Source organism: Nyctereutes procyonoides, unplaced genomic scaffold (genome assembly GCF_905146905.1).
Source record: "Nyctereutes procyonoides isolate TBG_1078 unplaced genomic scaffold, NYPRO_anot_genome, whole genome shotgun sequence".
NCBI classification, from domain to species: domain Eukaryota; kingdom Metazoa; phylum Chordata; class Mammalia; order Carnivora; family Canidae; genus Nyctereutes; species Nyctereutes procyonoides.
Window position 1 is genome coordinate 22,328,204 of NW_026575046.1, and position 17,032 is coordinate 22,345,235.

Below are 17,032 nucleotides of genomic sequence, written 5' to 3' on the forward strand. Positions count from 1 at the left end.
GTCCATGTATTAAGTCTGACTTCTCCAAACTTCTCACCAAGCCCCAGGCTCAGTATGCCAATTCTGTACTTCTTGGAGGAGGCACCAAACACTCCTCATGCTCTTCTTACCAGTACTCTTCTTACCACCTTCAAATGTCTCTAATTAACTAGGAGGTTTAGAATAGTTACTAATTGTGTTCTTTTAGAGTATACTACTTGCTTCTTCCATAGCATTTACCCTAATTTTTCATCACACAGCTCTTTATTTGGTTTGTTTTTCTTTTTTTGGTCACTGTCTTTAGAGTGAATCTCTGTCAGAGCAAAGCCAGCATCTTTTTTCAGTACTATATGTAGTGTCGTACAGTATCTGACACAAAGCAGGCACTTGATTTCTGTTGAATGAATAATCTCACTTAATCTTTACCACATAGGAAAGAGGAAGGTATTGTTAATATTGTTGTTTTACTGATAACAACTTGATGAAGCCATACACTATTGTCTGGCAGCTCAGAGCCTCAACTACACCACTTCTGTGTCTTCAAAACTCATTTTCAATCCAGGGCCATGCTTGTAATCACTTTAATCAAAGCCCACACTTTTAATCCCTCTATCCTACTGCCTCTTTAGCAGGAACTCTGGACTTAGCCTTTCTTACTTTGATATTGCGGCTGCGATTACTTCTGTAGGATTCCTTTTAGATCACAGGTTCTCATTTCAGTTAATTTAACTCAAATGCCAGGGCTTGGGTTATATTTCCCTCACACCTTTCTTGTCATGTCAGCCCTTTTGCAGTGCTACTCATTAGCTTGATCTCTTTCCTGGGAGTTCCAAACCCTAGTCTCCATCATTCTAGCAAAGCATGTCTTCCTCTTTCTACAATCTGTATCTAAATACTCTGTCTTCTGCTTTTCCTCTGGTTTCTAACATTCTAATTATATGTTCTTTACCATCTCCTTTGCTTCAGCTTTATTTTTTTTCTTGTTTCAGCTTTAAAGCACTTCTGTAGTTTCATTTATCATGCTTTTGTACCATAATATGATCAATATACTCTTTTTTTCATACTTGTAGAATCACACCCTTTTACAGAGATGTTCCAAATATGCCCTAGAAATCCGGCTTACTACATTGGTAATTAGCGTTATTAATATCATAAATATGTCTCACTTTAGATGAGAAATAGTTTGCATATTAATATCATGTGTCACCATTTTCCCCATGTTATAAAATATTAATTTTTCTTTTAATAATTCTATCAATAAATCAAAGCAACTCAGGCTTTGGAAATATATCTACATTTATATATCTATATAATTTGAAACCAATTGTAAAAAGAAGCTTGACTTTTAATTATTATGGTAACAGAGCAATCTAACTTATATAGTCACATCCTGTATATAATAAAAATAAATTTAATTCAGCAGTCAGTACAAAAAGGGGAAGAAACAAGTGAATATACATGTATGCTATTAATTCAAATTCTAACTCCCATTAGTGTCTTACTATCTTTCTAACAAAGATATGTGCATTTCTATATTTGGTCATTCTGGAGTATATATTCATGTGTATTTTACATTTTTCCCCTTTGACAACTATTATGAATGAGTAAATGGGTTTTGTTTTTATTTTTATTTTTTTTAAGATTTTATTTATTTATTCATGAGAGACACAGAGAGAGAGGCAGAGACAGAGACAGAGGGATAAACAGTCTCCATGAAGGGAACCCAATGTGAGACTTGATCCCAGGACGGCGGGATCACTACCTGAGCCAAAGATAGACACAACCGCTGAGCCACCCAGGCGTCCCTGGGTTTTGTTTTTAAATGCTACATTTGGGGCAGCCCGGGTGGCTCAACGGTTTAGCGTTGCCTTCAGCCCAGGGCGTGATCCTGGAGACCCGGAATCGAGTCCCACGTCGGGCTCCCTGCATGGATCCTGCTTCTCCCTCTGCCTGTGTCTCTGCCTCTCTCTCTGGGTTTTTCAAGAATAAATAAATAAAATCTTTTAAAAAATGCTACATTTGGCAGGGACGTATAGAGAAGCTTTGTAATTTAAGAGAAATCATGGAAGCTGGAAATAGTAAAGACCTTTATGATTAGCATTCATCTTTGAAATAAATGATGACTAAAATGGAAGGGAAATAGTTACCTGATTTCCTAAATCATCTTCACTTTAATGACAAAAGAAGTATGGAAATCGACAAAGTAGCTGTTAAGTGTTACATATATTAAAACAATTTAAAAGAAAGGTAAAGTGAACCTGCACAGAGAGTTATTGGAAACAGAATATTTAATCTGGAGGAAAAATGCAGCAAGATGGTGATTTAGTAACCAGACAATCAACATTCATTCACAGAAGGTACTTATCTGTGGTTTGCCTACTTCATTAAAGGCAGATCTCTAAGAAATTGACCTCTAAGAAATTGAGTGCTGGGATAAGAGACAATGCACTGGAGATTCAAAATGAGAAAAGACCCCTGTGGAGTATGTGGAATTTACATTGCTAAAGACTTTTATGCATAGAATATAAGCTATCTGTCTTGGATGTTGCACATCCAAAAACGTTGAGGCTGCTGGCTCTAACTATATAGTCTAGCATGCTGAGCAGTGATAATGGATGCCTTTCCCTGGCTTACATGGTATTTAAAGGGTTTGGAAACCAGAGAAGGTGGGGTGGTGGGAGAAAACAAGAAAAAGAGGAAAAAGTAATGAAGGGGTTAAAGGACTGAAAAAGTATCATGGATTCACATTGCCTCAGAGATGGGGCTATCACAAATGTCTAATATTTCAGGTGAATAAATGCCTCAAGACAGAACTATTGGAAGTTGATGAGCCTTGAATTAGACTCTATGAATATGCCAGGTTATCCTCAAACAGGGACAATGTGTCAAAAAAAGGTTAAGGATGAACTAACACCCATGTTTATCAGTAAGTCATGTTTTAGTTTAGTTTGTTTAGTAAAAAAACATGTTAACACCAGGTTCTTGAAAGAAAATATGATTATAGAAAAATGCCTTTTAAAAAGTTCTCAATTTTGCAGTTAACCACTGCTACTTGGAATTAAGTTGTACTAATCCACATTACTCATAATTAAGTTATAGTTGTGGTACAATTATTAGGTTATGTTTTGTTGACATTTACTTCAAGTTGGGGATACATCAACTTAATCAATACTTTGCCTCTTCTGTTATGGTTAATTAAATGGTTCATTAATCTCTCAATGTCATCATTCACTGTTGGAAGCATGCCAAACATTTGAAAATTCCTCATTAATGATAACACACATACTGACAGATTAGATATAGGTAAAGGTGGACAGATTTAGGCTGAAGAATTATTAGGTGAACTATACAATGAGGCAATGCTTTACTGCCAGCACTATGAATCTTTCAGATGGTAATTGGATGCACGTGTTAGCAGCAGTAAAAAGTCACTGTCCAGTTGTCCACCTTACATGGGAATCTACTCTGAGTGTCTTCTTTGATTTATTGTTCCAATTAGAACACAGTGTTCAAAGAAAGAACACAACTGACCTGATTTAAAGGCAAGGGGGCCTTTAAGGCCATTATTTGGTAGATGACCTGGCTCCCTTTTAGATATCTTGAAACTTTCTATTTGTGTAAATGCTGTACTTATTAAGTATTTGGTTTTTAAATGATCCTATAAAGCATGACATTGTATATTCATTAATTCTTGATCAGAATGTCACTGATGGTTTCCCAAGATCAGGTACAATTTCTTTCACTAACTTTAAAGGCCTCTTCCTAGGTTGTCACTTGTTATATTGACTGACTGGCACAGGTAAAGGTAACAGGCACTGAAAAATAAGGGTGCCAATGATGAAAAGTATAAGTATTTTTAATTGGCAAAACCAAATAACAGACACCACTAGTCAAATGGTAAATGTAAATGATCTTAAATCATTTCAATATGCCATGAAAAATAAAGATATTTCTGCATAAAGGACTTGAGACAAAATGAGGTTTGTTATTTTCTAGACCTTGATAAAGCTGTATTAAAATGACAAACATAAATCTTATGTCCATCTTACTGGAGAATTAAAAGAGAACTCTAATTTCTGGGAGGGAAATGCTAATATTTTACTTATATTAAGCAAGTATCAACTATTAATGCTAACAAATGTTGGAACAGTAATACTAAAAATGTCATCTGAATTACTCTTCATTGCAAAGTTCACAGAATTAACATTAAGATAGATTAAAATCACTTTGAACTAATACGCATTATTCTTCCTTCTGAAGCATAATAAAGAAATAACATTTGTACCACTATTTTGGATAAGCATATAGACATTTAAGGCTTAGGAAAGATGTAGATATTCACAGGCAGCTCATAAATGTGAGGAACATTAGCTCCATTTCAAATGAGCTGTCAACTTTTTTCCAACATTTTGGCTTGTGGAAAGTTGGACGTTTGAACAATAAATGGCGTTCGCCTCTGCACATTAAGGTAACAGTGCAGAAATTTAAAGTGCTCCTTCATATTCTGCTATAAGTTCATTGAACACTTAAAAAAATGAACTGGAATAAGCCTTTTTGCTCTGAACCAGACAGTAGAAATGCAGAAGAAAATATGCATGCGATGGGTCATTCAATAAGGCACAATTTTTCTTTTAAAGTCTGTGCTTAAACATCATTTTGAAAACACCTGTTTTTAAAGAGTGGTCCATACCTTCGCCTAATAGATCCCTGAAATGCCCAAGACCTACCTAGAGATTGGGGTTTCTGAGTTCTCATACTTTAGTATTGGATGTGATTTCTGCCAACTGTTTTCTTGGGTTTCATCTTGTAGCTTATAAATCAGGTCTGTAAAGAGGAAACTCTGTAATTGTGCATTTTTAATAGATTTATGATAAAGCCATTGGAGTGGAGAGTCCATATGGTAGAAATGCAGTAAAGGTAACAGGACAGTGTCATGTAAACATTAAAAACAGTGTCTTCCACCTTCATAAATCCTCAGTGTGCATGATTAAATGCTGCCAGTTATAAATTATACAACCAAACTCTAGAAATGACTACAGTTTAAGTAAGACACTAGAGGAAGCTTTAAGTTGTATATAGGTTTTCTTTCCAAAACACATTGTATATGTATTAGGAGATGATATTCAAGTCCCTATTTTCCTCAACAGTTACTTTCTCATGTTATTTAACTACTTACAATAAGCCCTAGTCCTGATGTAAAAGTAATAATGCAAGCCTTTAATCCTAGACAGTAATTTGTCATTTATATATGGTGAAGTACCTTTTTGATATGCAGACTCATTTTAAAGCTTTCTTAACATATATATATAGCTTTAGGTCTCTAAGATTTTGCCCTTTTTAGAGTCATATATCAGAAGTTTCTGCAATAGCCCAATTTCACACTGGTATTTGCAATCAAATTATTTTTATTACATGTGGGAACAATTAAACATTTTGCCCTCAGCTGTAAACAACTACTATATACAATAACATTCATGTATTTTTCTCAAATGGTCATGTACTTCTCATGCCCTCTGTTAAAAAGTTGAGATCTATGTACATGTAGTTTGTGAGTCCAAAAGCATATATATTCTCAAACAAAATATCAAGAGATATTTCACTTAGATAATGCATTACCATTGTCTGATACCATGTAGCCACCTGCAGTGATGATACCTTGAACACGTTTCATTTCTGTTCCTCTCTCAATTTACTACTGTCTCAGTTTGAACCTGAAGAACTATTGATGTTCATATCAAGAAGCGATTAAGATTTTGGATAATTTGTTTTTTAGAGTTTTGGGATGTCCAATTCAAATATATTGGCATCAATGTTGCCAGTAGCAGAGGTAAAAGAAATAATATAACCAAATAGATTTAGTCTTGACCTAACTCTGTCCATTTCCAGTTGAATGACCTTGGGTAATTTACTTTTCTCAGCCTCATCTTTGGAAAAATGTGGATAGTTATAGCTAAATTATAGGACCACTATGTGTTCAATGATATATATATTTGAAGAAATAGAGCACAGGCTACCCAGTACATACCGATTTCTCCATTGTTTCCCAAATTCCTTTCCCACAAAGACTCATAGGCACTGTGGCTTTCCATTTTGGCTCTCTCAAGTTTAGGGATACATTTTATTTTTTCACTAGACTCCCTTTTTCTACAAATGACAACCATGGGAGAAGCCCACAGTGCACTCACATCCAGAAATAAGTCTACCAGTTCCAGTTGCAAGGGTACCTAACAGCTGTATCCAGCCTTTCCAGGAGGCCAGAACTGGAGCTGAGTGGTAATGTTTCAAGGGCAAAGCTCTAGATGTAAAGAATGATAAAACAAACTTAAATGAGTCTAAGCATATCTAGTGACAGATACACTGCAGCTATTCTAAATTATTCAAGCTTTCTTAGATTTGTAGCAGAAGAAACATAATTCATCTCTGCTCCTTTTATTCTATTTTCATATAATGGCATAGAAGCAAACCAAAAACCACCCCCTCCACTAAAAAAAAAAAAAAAAAAAAAAAAAAAAGGTTAAAATCACCCAAATTGAGAAGAGTTTCTTTAACACATGTAATATTTTTAGAACCATTCAATTTCTGGGAACCAGCTTTGGAGGTAGAAGTTAAAAATGATTTTGCAATGCTTATGGGTGATTTCCTTACTTCCCCTTTGTTAGTATTTTGCTGGCAAAAAGCCAGGAAAGCAGTTGTTTAATTACCCAGGACATCCCAAACATGTAACCTCTTAGATAAGCTGTTACTGTATTTTAGCAGCAATAATACTAGGGTCAAAGTAACAAAGAAAATTAAGCTTCAAATAAGCAAACCTCAAAAGAACAGCTTTGTGTATCGAGAATAATTAATAACTTGTTTAGGAAAATGTTACTGAAAAGTGGTTTTTGGACAAGGAACTGACACTTCAGAAACCCTAATATTTAACAGGCTACCATTTGGTGGGCTGGCTGGCTGGTTACCCTGTAGGCATGGCAAAAGTTTGTTCACATGTAATTATGCAACATTTAGACAATATCTTAATGATACCATGTAGTTCAGCTGAATCAGTCCAGCTGGAAATTGTAGCAGTGTTCTGATTACCCAGCCACATGTGAAATTAAGGCTTTTTCAACCTCTACTTTTCACTTGCCATGTCTTGATACAGATGTTCTTGGAAAGCCTAAATTGTTTATAGTTTGACATTATTTGCCAGAGTAAGCCCCACCCCTTTGATTTTCAATCATTGATTACAACTGCATTACTATATAAGAAAGGATACTTTAACAGGGACTACTGGTATACTTTTCCTACGGAAGAGATATTATATTTTGGATGGTTGGGATAAAAATTTTCCACAATAGTTTTTATCAATAAAAATTGTATACCTTTCTCTTTGCAGGTAATTCTTACTGTAAAAATGTAATTCAATTTATACCCGTGGCAATCATCTTATTAAATAAGCACATATGATTATTATTTTAGAAAATAGTAATTTCAGTTGCATAAACAAGCTAGTATAGACTGGTCTTTGTGTCACATTGTAGAGACACTTAAAATATAGCAAAATCAAATTAGTGTCCAAAAACAAACAAAAAATTTGCTCAAGGTTAACACTTTGAAAATAAACTAAAAATACAAAGAAGAGTTTCAGTCAATGGGGTTTGTTTTGTTTTGTTTTTTTATCTCCCAGCTCACTCTTCAGCAAGTGTTTGGCTTACTTCTTCCCTGTCCCCAACGACCTTCCTGGATGACACCACAACTAATTTTGTTTTAGGAGTGAACAAAGGTATTAAGTTTTTAATCAATAACTATAACATCTCTACATAGTATCTAATGAATTCAGGGAATGAATGACTTTCAAACAAAAAAAACCCCACATAAATGACATTATTTCATCCATTTTCTATGAATCAGAATGGAAAAAAAGAGGTAATGGGTTTTTTAACATCTCTATATTAAACGCAAGATGGAATATTTTTAAATACTTTCACAATATTTTTATTACTTATAAACATATCGCTAATTTTAGTAAATGGAAGCAGCAGCTGAAGAGGAACAGAAGTTAACGTTGAATACATGTGGATCCCCAAATAAGGAATCTAAGTCTTAATTCTTATAAATCTTTATTTAAAAAGAAAATCCTAAATTCTGATTAGCTGTCTTTCCCAATGGTACCAGATACTCTTCTGGGCCAAGGTATCTGGGAATGTCCCGCCCACGTATTTAAGTTAGTTGGCAAGAAATTCCCAAACAACTGACACATAAAGGTCCCTTTAAAAGGTAACTTAGGAAAGACCATTGAGATAATGCTAAATGGTCATTAAAGATGTTTAAATGTCATTGTCTAATTCAGTGTGCCATTACATAGCCTCGGGATCCTTTCAAATAGCCATCAATAGAGGGTGAATAAGTCTCACCACTTGAAAAGTAACTAGGAAAGGAAGCCAACAGAGTAATCTGGCTTTGCTGGACTGATTCAAGAGACACAATATCCACCCCTCCTCTTCTAGTTCTCCCTCCCCCTACCCAGCCCACACCCCTGCAAGAAAGAAAGAAGAGAAAGAGCTAAAGAAGGAAAGAGAGAAAGGAAAAATGGAAAGAAATCTAGGGATGGAGCTTGGGGGGGTGGGTTGGAGGGGGGGAGGCAGCATAATTGATCCTGAGCAGAAAACTTCATCCAATGGGGACAAACTTATAGCCATGGAAACAGACTCACGACTCTTACTTTGAAAATAAAAGAATGACAATGAAATTTGTGTGAGGTCTGTGTGAATCCAGTCCCAGATGTTTACAATGCTGTAGTAGTGTGGCTCTGCAATATGAGAGGTTTCAGAAGAAACGAGTACAACGGGACACCACAAAGCAGCGCATATGCCATTGACAATGCAGACATGAGCATCATGTTACCAAGAGAGAAGGCAGGCGGAAGACAAATAGCAGCGCTGGTGCCTGAAAAGCTAACTTCATGGGCTGCGATCACTCAAACCAACAGGAGGGGTCAAGAAAAAAAAAATCAAAACCAGAAAAATGTTTGCACTCCTGTCCAGATAGGTAGTAGGGTAAAGAGATGGGGGGTGGGGAGCCCGAGGAATTGACTTTTCTTCCTTAAATAAAGCTCCCATAAAGCCCCTGTAATTGACAGCGGATAATTATTTTCAGCTTGAGGAAACCGTCCCAAACCTCTTAATAAGATTGCCAGCGAAAAGAAACAAAATGTGTTTACCCGGAGCCATTTCCAGAAGGGAGGGAAAGGGGGAACCTTGGGATGAGGTGCGGCGGGGTTGACGGAGACGGAGAGGGGGCATCGGGCACCGCAACGACTCTCGGGCGCCCGGCGTGGTCCCGGGAATGACAAGCCGGGGAGACCGGGCGGACGGGGTGGCAGGGAGTGGGGGGGGGTGGAGGGAGCCGCGCCAGGGGGAGGGGGGCGGCAGCTCGATGTATGGGGGGGGGAGTGATTTAGTGTGAAAGTATTCCACTTAATCATTTTACAGGGGTTGGGGACGTAAATATTTAGCTGGCCACATCTGGAACAGATTTTCCCCCCCTTGTGGGGTGGGGGGTGGATAATTGGAAGGAGGGGAGCGCGCATTTGTTACTTACTGTACGGGCAGTTCTCCTTCTTGGTGCCGCTGACCTTGCCGTTCTTCTCAATCTTGAGAAAGTACTTGGTAAAAGAGAAGAGCTTTCTCCAGCGGACATCGCCTTGGAGGTGATTGTAGCTCCGCACGTGCCTCCCCGCACTGGAAGGAGGGGAGAAGGAGGAAGAGGACGAGGAGGAGGAGGAGGAGGAGGAGGACGAGGACGAGGAGGACGAGGAGGAGGAGGAGGAAGAGGAGTTGGTGGCCTCTGGTGACACCATGTCCTGACCAAGGGCTTGGCAGGTGACAGGGATGGAAGACACCAAGAACAGCAGCAAGAAGCAGCAGCAGCAGCCAGGCAGGTGGGGAGAGGCTGAGGCACAATGTGTCAGTATCCATTTCCACATTGTACTGAAACTCTCGGCACTGGAAATTGTCTCATCAGAAGGAACATACTGGAAGGGTAAGCCCTGGTGCGAGGCAAGGAGACAGCTGGAGGCGGCGGCCGCTGGTTAGCTCCCCCGGGGCGCGGATCCGGCCAGAAGTGAGGGCACCAACATCCATAACTCCTCGGAAGGGCCGGCCGCCTCTCCTCGCTCCGTCCTGGGATCCGCGGCCGCGCGAGTCTCCCGGTGAACGTGGACGTGGGTGGACGTGGGTGGCCGCGGTAGCGGGAGCTGGCGGCGGCGGCGGCGGCGGCGGCGGGGCTCTGGGTCACCAGCGAGCTCCACTCCCCTCGGGAGCTACTTTGTTCGCTTCTTCACTCCTTTCTTCACCATGTTAGATGCAAAAAAAAAAAAAAAAAAAAAAGACACAAAAACAAAACAAAAACAAAAACAAAAACAAAAACAAAAACAAAAAAAAGTCTGAAAAACAGATGACAGCACGGTGAGCAAGCCCCGCGGAGGCCGGGGCGGGAGGCCGGGGAGCCCGCTGCGCCCGCTGCGCCGGCCCGGGCTGGGCGCCCTCCGGTCCCTCTCCGCGGAGCCCCAGCCTGCGAGCCCGTTCGCAAAGCGCGTCCCCCTGGAGTTGTCAGAACCGGAGGCAGCTGCCCGTCGCCGTTGTTTCCTTCCCCCCTCTTGCTTTCTCTTTTTGGTGGTGCCTGTGGATGTGAAGCCTCCAGAAAGTCACTTCTTGTTTGGGGGAGATGGCGGTTGGTGTTTCGCTTGGCCCTATTTCCCTCCCGCCCCCCTCCCGCCACCCCCTTCCTTTGGGAAGCCCGCTTGTAAACAGGTTGAAGCCCGGAGTCGAAATGTCAGTGATTCGGAGCCAGAGGTGGGCTCAGCCTCTGCTGGTCAAACCTCCTTCGCAGGGGTGGAGAAGCGGGGGGGAGGGGGTCAACCGGCGGTGGGACATCTGAAACCCTCGGCTGCTGGGAACTCCGGGGAGGGGGAGGGGGAGGGGGAGGGGGCCGGGAGCAGAGAGCGCGGTGCCTGCGCGCGCGGAGCTGGGGGGGCCGGGTCCGCTCCCCGGGGCCCCGCGGCCGCCGCCCCCGCCCCGCGCCTGCAGCCCCCGCGAGCTGCCGGGGAGCGCCCGTGCGCCGGCGGCGCTGGCCAGCGGCGCGAGCTGGGTCCTCGGGCTTTCCGAGGTTTGCTGTCTTCCAGCCCGAGCCAGTCCCCTCTGGGGAGCCCCTTTCTCACTTGTTTTCCAGCGCAGGATTCCACCCCCCCACCCCCACCCCCGGGCTTTTGGCAGTGAAGTACTTGAGAGCCACCTGGAGCTCGGTGCTTGGCTGCCTGGTTGTCCCCCCACCCACCCACCCACCCCCACCCGCACCCGCACCCCCACCCCGGCCCCCACCCACCCTCTCTGGCTCCCAGAAGAAGGAGAGAGGCTGGGGAAGAAAGCAGAGGATGCTGTTGGACAAAACCCTCTACAGCAGCAGATTATAAACCGGTCGCAGCGAGCCCAGAAAAGGGGAGACGTAATTAGCTGCTTTTCCTCCTCTTTTGCCAGCTTCCAAGGAGGTCTCCGCTTTAATGAACCTCTGATTTCTCGCTTCCGTTGCCGGAGTAAAAAGTTCACACTCTGGCCCTCTCTGCCTTTTAAGCTCAGGGAGATTTATCGTCACCCTTAAAAGTCGCCTCTCTCTTGGCGCAGATGAAGTGGGGGACCGAAAAGAGCGATTTCTAATTGCTGGCGGCGTGAGTCGTCTACCGAATCACGCGTGCGCTTCCAAAGCGAACGCACGTAATATTGAGATTGGGAAGATTTACCCGCACGATTTGCCCCCCACGTTCTGCTGTCTTCTACGCGATTTCCTCTGCGCTTTGCCATAAAAAGGGGCGTCGTTTTCCTACCTTTACATTTAATGTGAAGAGAGCCCTATTTTACAATGCAATTGCACTACCGGTTCTCCCTCTTTCTCAAGAACACTCACCACGTCCCAACACCCTCGTTTGCTAGCAATGCTGGCAGCCCAGGTGTAGACAGAACCAAATCCCCCTCCAGGAAGACTTGCCAAGAACCAAGAGGCACGAGAGGCAAGTAACTGTGATCGTCGGTTCCGATCCGAGGAAGAGAGAGTTCCTAGAGAATCACTACGAGGATTACTCTCAACTCGGGAGGGCTTGGCTGGGAGGAGTAACTGACGATGTACAGGTGTAAAATATTTATGGTCTCCTGTAAGGCAGTTGGATGTTAGTGTTATGTTGAAGCCTCTGAAATTGCCACTATCTCATATTTTTTGACCTTCCAAAGTGGCAATTTCATATGGTTCAGCTTAACATTTAGAGACTGCTGTTCTATGATGGAGAGTCACTTCAAGGTGAACTTGGGGGTTTGACCTCTGTAACTAATTCGAAGGGAGCTAATCAGAAGAACTTGTGTATATGCCACAAGCCAGGATCCCTATAATATGCGTTTGACCTCCGTCTTCATTGTGAACAGGAGAAAATACAGAGAAATAAAAAAAAAAAAGTCTAGCTTTAGAGATGGGCATTAGGAATGATTGCCCAATTATGTTGTTTAGTGACCTGAAAAAATGACTTTACATGAATGTGCTTATATTTTCCTACACATTCAGAGCCTTTGAAATAGAGCCATGTAATGCTAGAATTAGGGTTTTAATTGCATTGTTTATATCCAGTTGCAATGCTTACTGAAAAGATTTTGACAATGTGGTGAACAGCACAGTAGGTTTTTAAATTTAATATAGTTAGTTCTGATTTCTGTGGCCATTAATTGGAGACTTAAAGAGCTACGTCATTTGTATGCTCAAAGTTTTGTTCTTTCATTAAAGCAGGGATGTTTAGAAATGAAATCATGTGCTAATTTTTTTAGTTCACAGTTTTATACCTGGGCTAACAAATGCCTGAAAGAAAGTGTAGTGTTTCTAAGGGACTTGAGTTTCAGTCAAATTGTTCAGTAGAATCCAAACGTTTGGATTTAAAGCTAATTAAAACTACATTTTTTTTCTTATGTTTGATGAAACCATACAGTAAAGATTCTTCTGTGAAAAGTTACAAAATATGGGAAGTTATAATTTTGAGGTTTCTCTACACTGGGCATCAACACTATTGAGGCCAACTTGAGATCCTTTTAATTTTTTAAAAAACTCACAAAAGACACCCCCTCCTACACTGAAGGCAGTCCCCCCACTCCCACCCTAACCCCCACATCTACCGACTTTCTGCTCCAGCAGAGAAAGCTATTCAGGTCTTTGTGAGAAGTTTTGTGTTTTTATTCTGTTTGAAATGAGGGGAGGGGGAGAAAACACAGCGTCAAACTTCCATATTAAAATGTGGTTGCAGCAGGTGCAGTGTTTAAAACTTCTAGAGTCCTTTTGCCGTTCTTCTGTACAGCGTGATGACAGGAAGGGCATTTACAAAACAGCCCAAAGGAAAAGCTGACATAGCTTTTTAGATTATATCTCATTCTTCTTTTTCTTTTCTGCACAGCCTTTCTTTTATAGCACAGTTGAATCCCTAAATACTCCACTGCTTTGCATTGTTAGGTCACCTCTTAGGTTAGCCTGAGAAAGCCTGAGAAAAGTTCCACAGGAAAGATGCACTATTTAACGGAATTCAATCTCTCCCAATAGATTTGAATCACTAACATAAATGTATGAATGTAGATTATATCTCTGTAATGAGGCCTGAATCATTCTCAGTTACTTCAAAGGACTGAAATTCTACCTTCCTTTTTTTAGCAGCAATAATCAGGTCTTAATGGGTTCCTTTATTAATTGTTTCTCTGCAACGATTGAAAAGGACAGTACAAGCTTCAGATTAGAGTGGTACCTACTAATTCTAAAAGGCTGTTTTTCTTTTTTTTTTTTTTTCTTTTTTTTCAACTTCTGGAAAGCATGCTTTATTTCTCTGTCCTAAACATATCCAGTATTATTAGGCTGAGTCTTTACTGGGGGAAATAGATGTGGCCTTTTGTTTAACATGATGTCTTGAGAAGTTACTGAGGCTTTTAAAAGCAGGTCCATGGCAGCAGCCACTGAAGAATCCTAAAATGTGGCTCTTTAACCTCAGAGAAGCAGTTTGCATATGTACTTCCAGATCCTTCAGTAGCTGTTCTGTTTGAACAGTTTACATTTTAAGTATGTATTTCCTGGATTCTTTATGTTGCTTGGCACTATCTGTGGTTCAATTACAAGATGTGTGTTCTATTATGTGTGATGTAATTGGCAGTGTCAGTAAGCTGCTTCAAATAATAAGAAGTCAGGTCAAAAGTCAGCCAGGCTGTTCTACAAAGTAGACATGTGCAGGCCTCATTTTTTGAAGTCATGACTGTGTGTTCCAGCCCTTGTTCCCTTTCGGATATGGAAGATGCCAGTTTTAAGGCATTGTTGGGGCTTCTGGTCTTTCCAGGATGTAGCTAGAGATGATGCTTATGGTCTGTGACATTTGGGACAAATTAAATAGTGGTATCTTATTTTTCTAAGAAGGGGTTTCAAAAGGAAAAGGTCTTAAGCCACAGAGAGCAGTGCAGTTCTTGAGAGCCAACTTAGCAACAGTTGAACTCAACTCATTCACTTTGTAGCTGAATGAACTGATGCCCAAGTCACTCAGTGGGAGAACAGAGTTTAGAACTCAGGTGCTGAGTCCTAATTTTAACAACCATAGGCCGCTGTCCTAATATTTTTGGTAACACCTGCCTTGTCTGTTTTCTCTTTTCCCCCAGCCGGCTCCTCTTCTCCTTATCACTGACCACTCATCACTCTAATGTCTGAGGTGCCAGGGTGGAAATGATAAGCGGTTAGGAGGCTTTCCTTATGCAAAACCAATATATCTTTGCTGCAATAGCCAAAGAAAAGTAATAGAATAGCTTGGTGTTGAATAATTGGGTACCAGTTGATTAGCCAACTAAATATTGATGTCTATATTTGGCAAAGGGGGCTATGTTATCAAAACTTGTGAAATGAACACAATTAGAAAGCAATGCATGCCACGTATTGTCAGAATAATCAAGCATTTTTTTCTATGTAATTGAAATTTTTAAGTTCTTCAGGAAATTCATGGCATCTTTTAGAAGAGTAGATTTATAGTTTGATTCTGCTTTCTCCATTTCAAGATTAAATTTCCATAAAGCAGTGTGATATTTCAAAGCATAGGTATTGGCTTCAATAATTTTTTTCAAAGCTTGAAACGGAATTAAAGTTTCTGTTCCCAAGCTTTCAAACAGACGTAATGATCTACTGTTGAGAATGAAAATTGGCTAAGGTAGTGACACGGATGTTTTGAAGGAAAAAAAAAAAACTATATTAGAATGTTTAAATTATACAATAAATCACAAAAATTCTTGGAAACTCAACTCTGCCTATTGGCACCAAACACACCAAACATATTTCCACAAAGCTGCTATTTGTCTCCTCCCAGCTGATGGTAAACAGAACCTTCCCTTGACAAAGCTGTGAAGTATGAAGAGTTCTGTTTGTTTTCTGTGTTTCCAGCTGTCCCTTTGTAGAGCTGTGCCTCCTTCCACTTCAAGCCCTCTAGGTTTCCTAGTCTTGTATCCTTGATCAGAAGTTTAAACACTCCAATATCAGTCGTTTTTGTGATGTCATCTTTGTGATTCAATTGGCAGGTCATCGTGTTTTCTTTAAAGTAGCAATGTCTTACAACAACAGACATTTATAGTAAATTTCTTTCTTCGTCTATTCACTTAACTAGTTTTTATTTAACTAATATTTATTGATACCTGTTAAGTGCCAGTGTAGCATTGTGCATGGTGCAGGATTTTATAAACGAATAAGACAGAACAACATCCCTTGTAAAAAGCATGAATGACCGAATGATTTTAGGTACCTTGTTACTAATGACGAACAAAATAATCTTAGGACTCAGAAAGTAAATGGAGAGATTTAGGAGGAGAAAAAAGAGGCCCTGAAATATTTTTCCGTTTGTCCTACTGTCTACAAAAAGAGCTGAAGGAACTGTGACTTCTATCTTCTAGTTTCACAAGGATCAGGGTTCGATATTTTCCTGTTACAGGTCCCTGACATAATCCCTTACAGTTTCTCCTGCCGGCTAGGCATTTGAGCTGCATCCTTTCTGAGAACTCACCCTGACTTCCTTTCCTTACCTTCTTTTCTCAGGCTTTCTGGATGTATGTTTTATGCCTTCCAGCTTATTATTTAAATTACTTCCCAGTAAGAGTCTCCTAATCTATATGCTGTCCTTTGCACCTCCTATTAAAACATACATATTATCAAATATAATTTGACCTGAAACCCATTCTCCCTATTTGACAAAATTTGCCTCTGTTAGACTTCAACAAAGAAGATAAATTATCCAGTAATTACTATTAGAAATATTATTGTGTTGAGAGAATGCAATATTCATGCTGCTGGATTTTTCTTGGATTGGTCCCCAGATCCATTTCCTGCCGTTCTGTCCTCAGCTCTGTGCTGATACCTGTATATCACCAGTGCCCCTTGGACAATGACTTGCCATCAGTTTTGTTGGTGGGAGAATGGAATCTGCAGAAGTTCAGAGCCCAGGAGAGAGAGCTCTGGGTATTTCTTCCTCTTTTTCTATTTGATTGACTGTAACTTTTCTGGCAGTGGCCATGTCCTTCCAGATTCCATTTCCTACCGGATAACCTATCCTCCAGGGTTCCAACTTTCACTGGAATCCCTGCAATATGAATTCCTCCCCTTGCCCTTTAAGCTCAAGGAGTGCTAACAGTTCTTCTCTATTGCTGGTTTATCATCATCATTTCTTGCTTGTTTATTTACCAGACCCATACCCCTACAACTGGTAACTTTGTTCAGGTTTCTTCATCTAAATCAATTGAGACAAATTCTATGTCATCGTCAGGACAGTGACTAACTAGAACACATATCTGCAGTGAGTAACCAGTGTTTAATAATATGTTTTGTATGTGTACAAGGAAGCAAAGGAGTGTAATTTAATACAAAGTGCATTGTAGAATATCTAGTGCTTTCTTGATATGCTATATTCTTTGAACTATACAAAAGAGAATGACACATGGCATTTGTCCTCAAGAAATATATAATTTAGTATTAAGTTTTGATTGATTAT

At 40.4% G+C, this 17,032-nt stretch overlaps 1 protein-coding gene across 1 annotated transcript in view; it reads right to left on the bottom strand.

Annotated features, from left to right (window-relative positions):
- FGF10 (fibroblast growth factor 10) overlaps positions 1–10,856 on the bottom strand; it is an 80,270-nt gene extending 69,414 nt beyond the window's left edge. Inside the window, exon 1 of the mRNA XM_055324800.1 lies at positions 9,559–10,856. Coding sequence (XP_055180775.1) covers positions 9,559–9,943 — 385 coding nt within the window. The 5' untranslated portion in view covers positions 9,944–10,856. The remainder of the gene's footprint in view (positions 1–9,558) is intronic.
- Positions 10,857–17,032: the final 6,176 nt, after the last annotated feature.